The sequence below is a fragment of the Rhinopithecus bieti genome, unplaced genomic scaffold (assembly GCF_001698545.2).
Source record: "Rhinopithecus bieti isolate Rb0 unplaced genomic scaffold, ASM169854v2 scaffold_51734, whole genome shotgun sequence".
Lineage (NCBI taxonomy): Eukaryota > Metazoa > Chordata > Mammalia > Primates > Cercopithecidae > Rhinopithecus > Rhinopithecus bieti.
The window spans coordinates 645,441-661,061 of NW_016820683.1; the positions used below are offsets into that span (position 1 = coordinate 645,441).

A 15,621-nucleotide genomic window follows, 5' to 3' on the forward strand; every position below is an offset into this window, starting at 1 on the left:
GGAGGGGTGGGTGGGTGGGTGGGTGGATGGATGGATGAGTGGATGGGTGGTGGATGGATGGGTGAGTGAGTGGAAGGAAAGGTGGATGGATGGATGCATGCATGCATAGGTGAATGAATGGATAGGTGAATGAGAGGAAGAAGACAGACGTTTCCAGGAGGCAGCCGCTAAGCAGGGAGGGAGAGGTGGCTTTCTTGGCTGAGGACTATATTGTGTCATGCTCAGGGTATTTACTTCTTACCTGCTGCCTCATTTAGACCTCACAGCTGCCTTCCTGGAGGCAGGCTCAACACATCCCCACTCCATGGAGGCTCAGCCAGGTTGGGCACTTCCCCATGGTCCTGTAGGGCCTGATCAGCCTCCTCAGCCCTCTCTGACTCCCCTGCAGCCTGTGACCAACCACAACCCCTGGATGCTGCTGTACTTCATCTCCTTCCTGCTCATCGTCAGCTTCTTCGTGCTCAACATGTTTGTGGGTGTCGTGGTGGAGAACTTCCACAAGTGCCGGCAGCACCAGGAGGCTGAAGAGGCGCGGCGGCGGGAAGAGAAGCGGCTGCGGCGCCTGGAGAAGAAGCGCCGGAGTGAGTGGGTGCCTGTGGAGGGTGTGGGCCACCCAGCTCTAGGCCCCTCTGCCTGGACCTGACCCCAGCCTCCTGAGCCTTTGGAGCTGGAAGGGAACAAATGATACAGCCCCCGTGTCCAGGGCTCAGTCACTTCTCCCAGCATCTTCCTGTCCAGGGGATCTGAGCTCCATCAGTGTCCAATGGCTGACACCACTGCCAACCTGAGTGAGGCTGTTGGGGGTTCAGTCCAGGCATAGGGCAAAGGCAGAGCCTGGGCGCCCTGGGCCATGGGAAACCTGCCCTCCCTGCAGGCAGGCCCAGAGCTCCTGCCACAAGCTCATTTGGGGTAGATGGAGAGAACGAATGTCCTGCCTTCTTTGTCACCCTTCCCCACAGTTTCTGTCATGGTGCTTTGGCTGGGTGGAGATCTAACACTGATTCCAGGGCCTGGGGTGGATCAACATCTTCCTCCTTGCCCCCTCCCTTTCCTCCACCTTTCTGTCCTTTGTGCTTTGTGCCCTTTCGCTTGACCCCAACTCTCTGTGGTCTGTGCCACTCCCCCTGCACCACCTGCAGAGGCCCAGCGGCTGCCCTACTATGCCACCTATTGTCACACCCGACTGCTCATCCACTCCATGTGCACCAGCCACTACCTGGACATCTTCATCACCTTCATCATCTGCCTCAACGTGGTCACCATGTCCCTGGAGCACTACAATCAGCCCACGGTGAGCCCTGGTCTGTCTCCCAGCCCAAAGTTACAAGGTGAGGGTGGGGTCTCAGCAGGACCCCACCCCAGGGATAGGGTAGGGAAGGGGTTAGCTGATAGCAGGATGTGAGCAGCCTCTCCATGCTGGGCTCTATGCTGGACACTGCAACGGGAGGAGGTGCCGGACAAGCTTGCCCTCAGGAAGCTCAGGGTCTGGAAGGGAAGGGTCAGAGGGAAGGTGGGTCAGGGAGGCAACATTTGGTCTGTGGTTTGCACATGGGTGGCAATGACTGTGGTGTGTTAAATATTGACTCTTTGCAAGCCACACTACATGTATGAAGTCTTTAATCTTCACAGCAATCTTAAGGCTGGCAGGGGGAATCCTTTGTCCAGATTTTATAGGTGAGGAACCTGAGGCTTAGAGAGCTTAATTATGCTGCCAAAATTACTCAGCCATAGGTAGTGGAACCAGGTCTGGAACTTAGATTTGCATTCAAAGCCTACCATGTAGCCTCCATTACTACCTGGGCATATGGAGACTATGCAAAGGGTGGAAGGACCATTTCAGGCAAACACTGATGGTGGATGAGGATGACCATTTCCCAGCTTGTTGCAGACCAGGTATGTGAGGGGCATGTGAGAAGCAAGTGCATTCTAAAAACCCTGATGGAGTTGGAGGGGAAGAAGAGGGAAGCAGAGCTTCCAGGTGTGGAATTAATACCTTGTTTCAAATCATGAGAGAGGAATATTATGAATGCAGGAAAAAGAAAGATAACCATTGGCAAAATGAAACAATAATTATAGAACTTCCAAATTAACAGGAAAAAATGGAAGACTAATGGTTTACATTTACCAAGTATTGTTCTGTGTCCAGCACTGAATTATTAGCTCATTTAATTTTCATAGCAGCTTTCTAAGATGAAATGACTTGCTCAAGATCATATGGTGAATTTGGATTTGGAGTGAGCACTAAGCCAGGATTCAAATGTAGGCAGTCTGGCTTGGTAGCTCTTCATTAATACCCTGTATTGCCTCCAAAGGTACCAACTAGACCAGATACACACAAATAGGAAAAAGGAAACAGAAGGAATAACAACATAAAATAAATAGCACACATTAAGGTGGAAAGAATAAAAGCAGCATATAAATAATTACACTAAAAGTAAATGGACTAAATTCTCTCCTTAAAAGGCACAGACTTTCTGAGTGGAGGAAGGTTCTGGAGCTGGTCATGTGCCCTGGATCATGCTTCTCTTTGTTCCCCCATAGTCCCTGGAGACAGCCCTCAAGTACTGCAACTATATGTTCACCACTGTGTTTGTGCTGGAGGCTGTGCTGAAGCTGGTGGCATTTGGTCTGAGGCGCTTCTTCAAGGACCGGTGAGTGGCCAGGCTGGGTTAGGGCAGTAATAGGGTAGACTGCAGGATGAGGAAGCAGTCCTGACCCTTAGGGAAGTCTGGAGCAGCCTGAAGAGGGGAACCAGTAAGCATCTAGGCACTGATGGACAGGCGTCCCAGCTGCTGCTTATAGCTCTGAACAGGAAATGATTATGGTATCATCTGATGGGTGCAGGGCATTCCACTTGAACCTTCTTGGTTCATCTTTGGTAGGTTGTTTCTACCCTATAGGCAGAGCAGGGTCTGCCTCATGCTAATACTCCTTTTTGAAGGGAATAATGAGGCTTAAAGAAGTTGGTGGATTAGCCTAAGGCCAGACAGAGGGAGCAGCCAGCTCAAGGTTAGGCCTGGAAGTCACAGTCCATGCCTCCTCTCCTGCAGGAGGCCGGAGATGTTTATCCTGATCAGCCCCTTGCTTGAGGAAGTGATGGCTATGGGGAGCAGAGATGGGCCTGGACCCAGTGGCGTTAGGAGGCGCTAGTAAGGGAGGGCAGCCACACAGCCCAATGGGCCACAATAGAAGGTTGAGGACTTGGGAGTCTCCCCTACTAAGATGTGTCTGAACCAGAGGGATCCTCCTTATGCCCACTCCTACCCTCCCATGCACAACTGAACAGATGGAACCAGCTGGACCTAGCCATTGTGCTACTGTCAGTCATGGGCATCACACTGGAGGAGATAGAGATTAATGCGGCCCTGCCCATCAACCCTACCATCATCCGCATCATGAGGGTTCTGCGCATCGCCCGAGGTGAGGGGCAAGGGGTGGGACAGGGAACGGGGGCAAGCAGGGGCAGGATGAGACTCCTCATTGCCTGATGAGAGCATACAGGAGTGGGGTGGGGAGAGGTGGGGGCAGGAGTTTGTGGGCATGGTGGGCTCCTTGCTGAGCAGGGGTGAGCAGGAGCCAGGAGGCACACAGCCAACACACACACATGCACCCTCTGTGTGCACACACTTCCCCCAGCACACAGACAGCTTGGCATAGCACACATGGATACACACTCCCACTTCCTTGTAACGTCATGACCCATGGGGTCCAGTCTCAGAGTGTGATGCAAGGAACCCAGTCCAACTGGGAAGATGTGAAACACCTCCAGCTCCTCACTGGCGTTTCTCAAACACAGTGACTGGGATTTACGGTCTTCAGAGACCCTTCTCCCTCCCCTCAAGGTAGTTCCCACACTTCTTTTAAAAGCCTCCTGCCTAAGGGCGAGCCCAGGTGCCTCTTGCTCTTCTGCCTGCCAGAAACTCAGCGAGTGATGCCAGAGTCCGCTTTATCGAGAGGGGAAGGGAAGAGATGTGGCCACTCACGCTGGTCCTTTGTGCCTGTGACAGTTCATGGCACACTCATTCACACACTTCATAGACCTCAGTTCCCATGAGAATGCCCCATCCTCGGGGGCTGTTTTACAGTGACACCCACGCCTTGTGTCCACATGTTTTTGTGCATGCCCCACTCACCCTGTGGCTGTACCCACATTCTTGTAATGTGGCGTCTGAGAGCTGGACTCTGCTTGCACGTGCCTTCATGTGCTTTTCTACCGAGTTTACGCATGTGCACACACGCGTGCACACACACGTCCCCACCGGCCCGGGGCTGAGTGGGCGGGGCTGGGTCTCGCCCACAGTGCTGAAGCTGTTGAAGATGGCCACAGGGATGCGGGCCCTGCTGGACACGGTGGTGCAAGCTTTGCCCCAGGTAAGAGCCACTCTTTCTGGCAGCCCTCCTAGGGGTCATTGGTGTCAGGCTGGGCCCTGGGGCATGAAGGCTCTGATATTCCTTCTCACATCTGCCAGAGCCAGGGCAGATGCTGTCTCTGGGGATGCATTTTGAGCCAAGGGCTGACAGGCAGAAAGGGTCCCTTTCTGCCTGTGTCTTCCGGCTTCACCACATGGCTGCCAGTGACACTCTGTGTCCAGCCCTGCGCACGCACTCAGGATCCACATCGTGCCCTTGGTTGCCCCCGGGCTGGTGGAGGGAGATGGATACTTCAGGGAGATGTGGGGAGGGACCTCCAGCATGCTCCAGAGAGAGGAGACTGCCAGACACTCCCTGGGGAGATAGGGAAGGCAGCCTAGGAAAGGGGACCTTTGAGCTTGACTTCCAAGGGTGGCTTGTCAGAAGAAGGTGGCAGTGTGGATGGGGAAGTTCCGAGATGGCATTCCAGGAGGGGCAGCATGAGACACTGACCCAGGTGGGGATCTCAGAAGTTAGGGAAGTTGCTTTACCCCCACCCCGTGGTTAGTGAAAAGGGAGATGTGATCAGGGCCACAGAGGGCATCTTTTTTATCCTCCTGGGAATTTTGCAATCCCAGTCCTTCCCTCCCTTGCTGTCTTGACTGCTTGAGGCTCTTCTTCCCCCTCCCCTAAGGGTGGCCTCTCCTGTGAGCTGACCCTCAGGCACATTTATTTATTCATTGTGATTCATCGAGTCATCAGGAACTTTAGACACCTTAAAATACAAGGCACAGATACTGCACAGTAAAAATGAGGATACAAGATTAACGGCGCAGGGAAGGTGGAAGCAGAGCTAATTCTTTCGGGGAGTGAAGCTAAGGACATGGGTGAGTTCTGTTCCTGAGTTAGGTGTGAGCTTCCCAGCAGCCACGGTATAAAGGGAAAGTGGCATGGTCTGGATGGAAAGCAAGGACATTCATTCAGAGACGTGGTTTTTCCTAACACTAAATGTCTTCAGGGGACTTTGTCCCATGGGAGATGGGAGTGATGCTGGGTGGCAGGCTGTGCAGACAAGAAGTAGATTGGAGCCCCCACTTGGGCCATAATGCCTGAGAGCAAAGTCTGGGCCCTGGGCATGCAACTTAGCTTTTCGTGCCTCAGTTTCCTTGCCTGTGAAATGAGGATGGTGGTGAAGCATCGCTCCCTCAAGTGCTTATTTCAAAGGGCAGCAGTGAAGTTTCAGGTGGTTAAAGCTTATGAAGCACTTCAGAAGCCTGGTTCATGGGAAGTGCCTTGTAAGAGGCTGCTAGGGATGGGGATGGCAGGTGTGTGGCTTGGCCTCCCTGGCCTCCTTGCTCCCACTCCCCTTCCTCATGCTCTCAGCCCTGGGCAGTCCTATCATGATTCCCAAATCCAGTGCGGAGCTGGCATGGGCCTTGGCACATGGAGATGTTCAGGACATCCCAGCCTCCAGAAGGAGACCCATGGTAGTCATTACAAGTGCATCAGCACTTTAGAAGAAGCAGGTGCCGAGTGCCGCTGGCCGTGAAATGGTGCTGACCCCTCAAAATCCATTTGCTGTTGCTCATGCTGTTGCATGGACATTGCCCATTTCCTCGATTCTATGTAAAGTGCTCGGAAAACGAAGCTTCAGCCTCTCCCCACCAGGCTCTGCCCCAAGAAGAGGGAGGAGGCATCAGAGAAGGCTTCTCAGGGGAGGTGACCCATGGACTGGGCTCTGAGGGGTGGGGAGGAGGCATTTTCCAAGCAAAGACAGAGGGTCCTCCCTGCAGAGGGAAAATAATATGCCAGGGCACTGTGGGGCTGTTTTCTGTGTGGCTGGAGGGTGTGGGGTTGGAAGATCAGGCTGGGAGGGGGTCCCTGGGGGCCAGGTCACAACACACCTTCAATGCCAGGGAAGCAAAATCGGGCTTTATCTTGCAGGCAGTGGGTGCCACAGGAGGGTTCTAGACAAGGGAGGTTGCAGCCAGAGCTGCTTTTGAGAAGGTGGCTCTGGCGGTTGGGAGGAGAGTGGATTGGAGGAAGACGCTGGAGGCAGGGAAGCTGGTGAGGAGGCTGCCGCAACCCTACCGGCTCTGAGATGCTGACGGTGAGGAGGGGAGAGATGGAAAAGCTGAAGGCAATCCTGGTTAAGAGACGCTGCCAGCCCCGGCCTGCGCAGGGCACAAAGCTGAATTCCTAGGGCCTCGACCACGCCAGATCCTTCTTAGCAGTTAAGGCCTTACAATTTGCCTCATAGGTGCTCAGTAAGTGCTTGTTTTATTAATGAAGGGAACATCATTTAATTAGACACTAGCAGTACAGAACGGCTGGCCAGGAAACCCTTCTTTGGAGTGGAGAGGAGAAACTTGAGGAGTGGTGATTAATGGGGTTTACTTCTCAGCAGTTAATGTGAACGTCTTCTGATTCTCTTCACGCAGGCCTTCTGAGGGTTCTAAGAGAGATTTCAGTTCTAGGGCGAGAATGTGTTTGACCTTATCTTATCCATAGCATGAGTTAAAGGTGGTCTCCAGTGCAGGGATAGATTTGAACTAGGTCTGGAATCTGGGACGCTTTCTCCCACAGGAGCTGTGGGACGGGGGTGGCTGGGTTTGCAGAGCCTTCTGGGGTCCACGGGCCTGCGTGATTCCTGCCTTCCCTCCTCTCTATGGCCAGGCCTCGTGCTGGCCCGAGGAGGCAAATCTGATCTCATGCAGCTGTGTTCCTGTTCGTGAAGATTTCCCAGAGCAGCAGATGACAGTGACAGGGACAAGTGCATTTCGGTGGTTTCGTAGAGGAGCTAATGTTAGTGTTGACACCTCCTGCCTTCTCCCTTCCCTTCATTCTTCCATCCATTCAACCTTGGTAGCCACACAAGGTGTGTAGCACAGGTTGTGTGCACAGATCCTGGGGCCAGCCTGCTGGGTCTGGACCCCTGTCCTACCAGTTACTAGCTGTGCGCCTCTGGACAAATGATGTCGCCTCTCAGTCTGTCTCTTTCTTCATCTGAAGAATGGGGATAAAAGATAATTCATGGATTATTGTGAGGAGGAGGTGAGCTCATTAACCTCAAGTGCTGGAAATGGGGCGGCTTGTGGTAAAGGCGGCACAAGTGTTTTCTTGTTATTCTGAGCCCTGTGCTGGAACCAGCCTGCCCTCCAGGTCCTGTGGGGTGGCAGACGTGGACACACAGCCTGGGGGAACGTTACAGCTGCTCTGACCCTCAGGCTGCCCACCCCCACCGCCCCAGCCTCCACCCTTCCCAGGCCTGGTGTGCCCCCACCTGTTCCCCAGTCCCAGCCGGCCTCACCTGTCTTCCCGCAGGTGGGCAACCTAGGCCTCCTCTTCATGCTGCTCTTCTTCATCTATGCTGCCCTTGGGGTGGAGCTCTTTGGGAAGCTGGGTGAGTGACTCCCAGCGCAGGCCTGTGGTGGGGTGCAGCGGGGCTGCAGGATGACTTGGTGGAGCAGGGACCCCCAGCCCATCACATCAGGGTCTTTGTTTTGAGGAGATGCCTACAGCAGGGCCCCCAGCTGTCTGGTCTCCCAGGGAACCTGCCCTCCCTACCACTGTAGTTGTTGCCTGTCTTGTGTTGGTGCCTGTCTTGAGCCAGCACCGCCCCAGCAAGTGGAGAGTCCAGGGTGGGGGCAGAGGGCAACAGAGCACTGGCCGAGCTCTGCCCTGCACCGGGATGGCTCTGAAAAGCAGGGTTCCCTGACAGGCTGGCCCTCACCCCATTTCATCCTCTTTCTCAGAAACCCATTCTTCGGTGGGGGGCAGAACTAGACTCACCCAAACCTGAGCCCCAGCTCATGCGCCATCTCCCCGAGCCTCAGTTTATCTGTGGGCTGGGCACAGTCTGCACGCCCCTCCTAGAGTGTGATGAGGGTTCTGAGGCAAGGTGGGAGGCACCGGGTCAGGGTGAGCCCCGCAGGTGCTTTGCCATTGGGCAGGGCTGACCTCCTCCCCGCTTCCAGTCTGCAACGATGAGAACCCGTGCGAGGGCATGAGCCGGCATGCCACCTTCGAGAACTTCGGCATGGCCTTCCTCACGCTCTTCCAGGTCTCCACGGGTGACAACTGGAACGGGATCATGAAGGTACTCCCGGGTGGGCTGGGGTGGAGAAATCAGCCAGATGCTGGGACAGTGAGGATGCTGGTCCTGCTGCTCAGGGCTCTGCCCACCCAGCCCCACCGCACAAGGGAGGGGCGTGCAGGGCACGGAGGAGTGGAGGGGCCTGCCCAGGACCAGCACAGTGGGGAGAGCTGAGCCGTAACAGGCCCCTTGCCTACCACTGTCCCATCCCCCAGTATTGCCTGGGATCGGGGCTCACATTCTAGGGGAGACAACTCCACCTGGTTCCAGGGGGTACCTGGGGCCCAGGCAGGCCCGAAGGCCAGGGCCAGGCCCCCTAGTGACTGTCGCACCAACCAGGTCAACTGGCAGAGGCTCCCTAGCCTGGGCTGCAACCTGGGCTGGGCTGGGAAGGGCAGGGAGGGGCTCCCGGAGGACAGGGGTGAGGCCTCGGTTCCGGGGCCCTAAGGTGGAGAGGGCAGTGATAGGCCTGTTCTGCCTCTCACCCCCACCCTGCAGAGCCCCCAGTCGCCCCAGCAAGGGGGCAGGAAGCCAGGGGGGTAGGAGAGGTGGCCACTGTCCTCGGCCCAGGGCAGGAAGGTGGTGGAGTCTTCTTGAGCTTTGTGGTTGGGAGTTGAGCTGAAAAACCAGAAAAGAAGGACAGGGAGGCCCTGGTCCCGAATGCACCCTACTCCCCAGGGGCCCCTGAAGGAAGCCCCAGATGCCCCTCCTCAGGCCTGACTGTGTCCCAGGGAAGCAGGCCAGCTGTGGGGAGGGTGACGTGGGCGGGAGCAAGAGAGTAGGAGAGGGCGCTGGGCCATCGTCTGTCCATGCGGGGACTTAGCTGAAGCTGAGGCAGGCAGATGCCACCACAAGGCAGAGTGGGGCAGGGCAGCCAGGGGCCATCTCGGGGGTTGAATCTCGGTCTTGCTGCCTCCGCGCGTGGCCCTGGGCTGGCCTCTGCCTCCAGCAGCCTCTGGGATGTCCTCATCCTCATCGTCGTCCTCTCCGCCCTCCCCACCACGCAGGACACGCTGCGGGACTGCACCCATGATGAGCGCAGCTGCCTGAGCAGCCTGCAGTTTGTGTCGCCACTGTACTTCGTGAGCTTCGTGCTCACCGCGCAGTTCGTGCTCATCAACGTGGTGGTGGCTGTGCTCATGAAGCACCTGGACGACAGCAATAAGGAGGCGCAGGAGGACGCCGAGATGGATGCCGAGCTCGAACTGGAGATGGCCCACGGCCTGGGCCCTGGCCTGAGGCTGCCTGCCGGCTCCCCGGGCGCCCCTGGCCGAGGACCGGGAGGGGCGGGCGGCGGGGGCGACGCCGAGGGCGGCTTGTGCCGGCACTGCTACTCGCCTGCCCAGGTGGGCAGGGGCTGGAGCAGCGTGAGGGTCGCCAGAGGGGGGCCACTGCAGGGCTAGATGGGCAGCGGGGCCAGGGAGGCCTTGCACAGAGACCTCTGTCTTTCTGGGCCCCACCCTGCTCAGCTCCATAGAAGGGGTGACCCTGTGATGAGGGGGTCGGTCCCAGGCCATGGGCACAGAGAACCAACCGGGAGGGCAGCTATATCCTGCCCACCCCGCAGCCCCGGGACCCGGCTGATAATCCCGCCTGTCCCCACCCCGTCCCCGTCCGCCTAGGAGAACCTGTGGCTGGACAGCGTCTCTTTAATCATCAAGGACTCCTTGGAGGGGGAGCTGACCATCATCGACAACCTCTCGGGCTCCATCTTCCACCACTACTCCTCGCCTGCCGGCTGCAAGAAATGTCACCACGACAAGCAAGAGGTAATGGCAGCCCGGGAGGCCCAGCCCCTTGTGGCAGGGGCAGCACGAAGCCTGGTGGGGGGCCTGCCCGAGGACAGAGCCTGGCTCTGGGCCGTAGAGACCAGGCTGGGTCAGTGTGGGCACACGTAGCTTCCACGGCCTGGGCAGATTGGCTCCCTGAGCCAGGGCCAGGTGTGGGCCTGTGGTGTGGTGGCTGCAGCTGCTGACCCCAGCACCGTGCCGCACACAGTAGGTGCTTGGGTAGGGCAACTGCCCCGCCTTGTGTGTTGCAGGTGCCAGGCAGGGAGCCTGTGTGTCACTTGCAGGACAGCTTGCCCTTTCTGTGACATGAAGGGGTCATCTGCCCGCTCTTCCCCCAGGGCATCATCCTGGCACTCAACCTTCTCCAGGTGCCCTGTCCTGGTCTCCAGCTCGGGGCTTAGGCCCACCCAGCTCAGGGGTTCCCCTGGGTCCACCTCCAGTGCAGGCACAGGCAGCCCCTTCCCCTCTCCCCAGCAGTGTGGGCCCCTGAGCTCTCCCCGGGGTGCTCCAGCCCCCAGGGTGGCCCCAGCGTCAGGTGGCTGCAGGGCGGGTCCCCAGGAGCCGTCAGCAGGAGCTGGAAGTCTGGGCTGCCCCACACCCTTGCCCTGTGGTGGCTGCAGATTCTCCAGTGTCTCTGGGCCCCGCAGTGTCCCCTGCCTGTGACATGCTGTGCAGGTTGTCCACACAGGGCCATAGATGAGTCAAGTCCAGCCCAGTCTTGACGGGCACTTGGTCTGGGGGCAAGCAGACAGCTGTGGAGTTCACAGCCCATGGCAACTCACCTGTCCTCAGGCCCAGATAGCAAGATGGGCCACTCAGGGTTGGCTTCCACTGGAGGTGACCACTGTGTCACCATCGCATACCACCCTGGCTGGGCCCCTGCACAGGATGGACACATCATCCATGCCCAGCAGGTGTCTGGACCTTTCTGACCACTGCTTGGCCTCTCTTTAGAGCCTCAGGCCTGTGGCTGCACGCCCCAGGACCCAGGCCTGCCCATCCCAATGCTGTGGTGACCCGAGGCCACCCCATCTTCCTGCAGGTGCAGCTGGCTGAGACGGAGGCCTTCTCCCTGAACTCAGACAGGTCCTCGTCCATCCTGCTGGGCGACGACCTGAGCCTTGAGGACCCCACAGCCTGCCCACCTGGCCCCAAAGACAGCAAGGTGAGCTCCCCTGGGGACTCCTGGGCAGGTGGGTCTGTCCTTGAAGCCGGGCCCCTGCCCACCCAGGCAGGAACCCCCTGTCTTTCCAGTCTACCATGTAAATGGCACTCACTGTGTGCTAGGCCTTCATCTCCTGTTGGACAGATGAGGGCAGTAGGGCTCAGAGAGGTGGAGTGATTTGTCTGAGGTCACACAGCCACAAGCCCAGCCAGGGATCCAACGTGGCACTCAGCAGCACTGGCTGCTTCTTGTTGCTTTGAGTATGTTTTGGTCCATTCCATGGGGGTCATCCCTGGCTGGCAGGGCTGTGAGGCCAAAGCGAACGGGGGAGTCCTGTCAGGCAAAGCACCTACTCTGTGCAGGCGCTCTGCCTGTGCCAGCTGTTTGTCCGCCCCACCGCTCTGTGCAGCAGGGATGATTTGTCCTCACTTCATGCTTGAGGAAATGGGGCTTCCAAGAAGTGGGGTGATGCTCACATCACACAGCCAGGAATGACAGAGCAGGAAGCCACCCCTGAGGCTGGACCCCAAACCTCTGCACCCCAGGGGGTCAGTCTGAGGAGGGCTGCAGGCCAGGAAGGGCCCTTTGCTGATCCTGCAGTCTTAGGGGGTGAGACCTCAAGACCCGGGCTCCTGATCTCAAGGTCAAGGTGGTCCTGCCCTGCTGGGGGTGGGAGGCATAAGGGACAGCTGGGGGGTACCCTGGGCTTGGCACCTCTGCCCCCTAGGCTGGCCCTCCATCAGTTCAGGGTAGGCTGCGGGGCAAGTTCTTCCTATCCCTTCCATGTCACTTCGGTCCCCTCCCTGGTTGCTCACAGTTGCTGCAGCTCCCTGTACCCCCACACTGCTCTCCTACAAAGGATATCAGGGTGCACAGTTTTTGGGACTCAGCTGGACTTGGGCAGGGTACAGTCTTTTGTGCCAGACTCAGCAAGTCATCGGAGGTTGGGGTGGCACGAATGCGTCTACCTTGGAGGGGGCATTAAGGCAGCTCTTCTGGGAAGGGGTCCCTGTGGGCTACAGGCCTGAGGAATGTGGGGGCCAGGGAATGCCTAGGAAGGAAGGCATTACTCTCCTTGGATGCAGAAACATGCTCAGCAAAGGGAAGGGACGCCCCCAAGGTCATGCTCACGGGACACTCTGGCCACTCAGCCTGTCTTCTGATGCCTTCGCCAGCCTTGACCTGGCTTCTTTGCTGGCCCAGGGTCTGTACCAGGGAAGTCACTAACTGCCTGGGGCATCCAATGGGGCATTTGGAGGTGGATTCCTTTCACCGGGGTTTGGGAAGATGGTCAGGTAGAGGAGGTGAGAGGAAGGTCAGACTAGCCAGGAGGGTAGCCTAGTTAAGCGAGGGCCCATGGAGCAGGTCATGAGGGCAGCTGTCCCCGCCCCCCTAGTCCTGCCCCATCCTACCTCCCTTTCCTTGCAGGGTGAGCTGGACCCACCTGAGCCCATGTGTGTGAGAGACCTGGACGAATGCTTCTTCCCCTTGTCCTCTACGGCCGTCTCACCGGGTCCAGAGAACTTCCTGTGTGAGATGGAGGAGATCCCATTCAACCCTGTCCAGTCCTGGCTGAAACATGACAGCAGTCAAGGTGAGGGGTGGGAGCCCTGCCAGCTCCCCACAGCTCTCAATTTGGGCATCTGCTTCAGAGGGAGATGGTTGAGTTTTTTCCTTAGTATTTTTACCCAGATTATTATATTTAGTCCAGAAAGAACTGGATGGATATCTGACAATGAGAGAGAGACTCTCAGGCCTGATATAACAATGATAAAAGATCAAGAGCCAAATAGTACAAAAAGATGAGATAATTATAACAAAAACCTAAGCATCTAAAGGAAGCTTCATGCTAAGCTTCCTAGGAGCCATAGTGAAAAGGGAAAGAGGTGGGTACACACGGCTCTTATATCAAGCAGAAGGAAAGCTGCCAGATTATTGTGCTGTTTTTCTAGAGCTGAATTAGAAAGGTGTGTAGCCCACAGATCTTCATATACATGGGGATGTTAAACATAGGAAAGCCTGGTGTCTTCAATAGCCCTTTTGCAAATTCCTGATACTTGCCCCTCAGCTCTACCCACAGTGTTCTGTTTGTGCTTTGGGCCCGTGGCTGGGCTCTGGGCACAGGGCCAGGGGACTAAGCTGGCCTGCCACCACGGGTTCATCTTTACTGTGGTCCTCATGGAGGGTGGCAGGAACCTGGCTTCACAGCACTGGCTATGGAGGGAGGCAGAGAGATGAGCCCAGCAGAAGAGGGATGCCCAAGACTCTGAGCCCCCCCCCCAAGTACCCTTCGGGGACGCCTCCCAGGAGCCAGGCATGGGGTGACTTTCCTGGGCACCCTCCCTAAAGCTGATGGGCTTTCAACCGGCCAGGGGGGCTGAGGTGCCAAGATCCCAGACTTCCCAAACCCAAAGTCAGGGCACAGGGCTGACCCGAGAGCCATTCTGGTGGAATGTAATCTCATTCCCTTTCGCCAACCATTTATTTACGTTTTCCTTAAATGGTAACATGGTATGGCATAGGAACCCCAGCCGGGACATTCAGACTGTCCAGCTGTCTTGGATACATTCTTCTATTATCTCACCCTCAACCCCCCAAGGTATGGAGGGGACAGTGGGCAGAGGCTGCTGCTACCCCCCCACGCCCCCCACACCCAGACCCGCCCCAGCCCTCAGACCCCCCACCCCCGTCTCTGTCCCTTACTGTGTGCAGCCAACCAGGCCAGACTGACCTGCCATCCAGTGCAGCGCCTGACCCGGGGCTGGGACGCCCCAACCCACCTGCTGTCCCACAGGGGTCCCCAGGCCTGGTCAGGCTGCATGGTGGGGTCAGGACCTGGGGGTGACTGATCCTAGTGAGCACCTACTGTGTACTTGGTACTGAGCTGGGAGCTTCCAGCTGTTTCTTCTCCTTATGCCCCTCAAGATGGCATCTTGTTCCCTTTTACAGAGGAAGAGACCTAGGCTTGAGCCCGGGTCTGCTTGGCTCCAAAAGCTGTGTCTTGCCCAGGGCCCCGGCCCCCTGGAATCAAAAGGGCTGGTTCAGGATTTCTCTCTTGCTCTCACAATGGGGAAACGAAGGTTTAAAGAGGGGGACTTGCCCACGGTCTCACAGTCAGTTTATTAAGTGGCTCTTCCCTGCTGGCCCAATGAGATTGGTGCTCAATGCCACCTTCCAGGGACTGCCCCCTGGCCTGAGCGTGCTCCCTCAGCTCTGTCCCCTCCTCTCCCAGCAGCACCCCCAAGTCCCGTCTCCCCGGATGCCTCCAGCCCTCTCCTGCCCATGCCAGCCGAGTTCTTCCACCCTGCAGTGTCTGCCAGCCAGAAAGGCCCAGAAAAGGGCACCGGCACTGGGACCCTCCCCAAGATTGCGCTGCAGGGCTCCTGGGCATCTCTGCGGTCACCAAGGGTCAACTGCACCCTCCTCCGGCAGGTACCAGAGCACCAGGCTCCAGAGCACTGGTCTGTGGGCAAGGGGCAGGATCTAAGCCAGGCCTGGAAGTCCAAGGGACTGGGAGGGGAAGGACCCAACCAAAGGCCCAGGGCACCACCATGCAAGGGGGTTTGGGAACGCTGGGGTGATGCTGAGACTGGAGCAGGAGGTGGCACTGGGGCGGACGGGAGTGGGCAGAGCTGGGTCCTGGGGCCAGCAGAGTGTGGGGAGGACCCCGAGGGGGGTCTGGAAGAGGCCTGTGACACCTAGCTTGAGGGGAGGGGAGGGGAGGGGAGGGGAGGAGTCCTGGAGGTTTTGCAGGGTGGCGGGGTGCTGGCGGTGGGGAGGACACTCTGGGTTCTCTGGGTGGGTGTGACTGGCGGCTTGATTACCAGGAATGGAGGTGGGAGGGCGGGTCTGGTGGATGAGAAGCCTCAGCCTGCAGGGTCCCCTGTACTGGATTGGCCAGGGCCACAGCCCTCCTACCCAAGGGAGCACTGAGGGCTCCGTTGTGGGGGTGGGGAAATGGGGCGGAGCCGGCTCCCACAGTGCGGTGAGTGAGGTTGATTCACTGGGTGACTGACTCCGTCGTAGCAGGCTGCGTGCCCTGGCGGGCAGGATACAAACTCCCTGCCTGCTGGGCTCACTGTTTAGCGCCGAGAGTGAGCTGCAGGGGTGCAGGAGGAGGGGTGATAACCAAAATAAATGTCTGCCGAGTAAAGTCTACTCCACGGTGGACAGGCAGGGCAAACAGCTCCTGGGGAGGGGCTGGAGGTGGGGGCTGGGAG

General features: G+C 57.7%; 1 protein-coding gene across 1 annotated transcript in view; it reads left to right on the plus strand.

The window, feature by feature from the left end:
• Positions 1 to 15,621, plus strand: part of CACNA1I (calcium voltage-gated channel subunit alpha1 I) — a 138,617-nt gene that overhangs the window by 118,670 nt on the left and 4,326 nt on the right. Inside the window, exons 25-36 of the mRNA XM_017859840.1 lie at positions 389 to 581; positions 1,140 to 1,291; positions 2,542 to 2,651; positions 3,287 to 3,420; positions 4,301 to 4,371; positions 7,675 to 7,753; positions 8,328 to 8,449; positions 9,454 to 9,792; positions 10,069 to 10,215; positions 11,279 to 11,401; positions 12,830 to 12,995; positions 14,637 to 15,023. Of these exons, the coding sequence (XP_017715329.1) occupies positions 389 to 581; positions 1,140 to 1,291; positions 2,542 to 2,651; positions 3,287 to 3,420; positions 4,301 to 4,371; positions 7,675 to 7,753; positions 8,328 to 8,449; positions 9,454 to 9,792; positions 10,069 to 10,215; positions 11,279 to 11,401; positions 12,830 to 12,995; positions 14,637 to 15,023 (2,023 nt within the window). The remainder of the gene's footprint in view (positions 1 to 388; positions 582 to 1,139; positions 1,292 to 2,541; positions 2,652 to 3,286; positions 3,421 to 4,300; positions 4,372 to 7,674; positions 7,754 to 8,327; positions 8,450 to 9,453; positions 9,793 to 10,068; positions 10,216 to 11,278; positions 11,402 to 12,829; positions 12,996 to 14,636; positions 15,024 to 15,621) is intronic.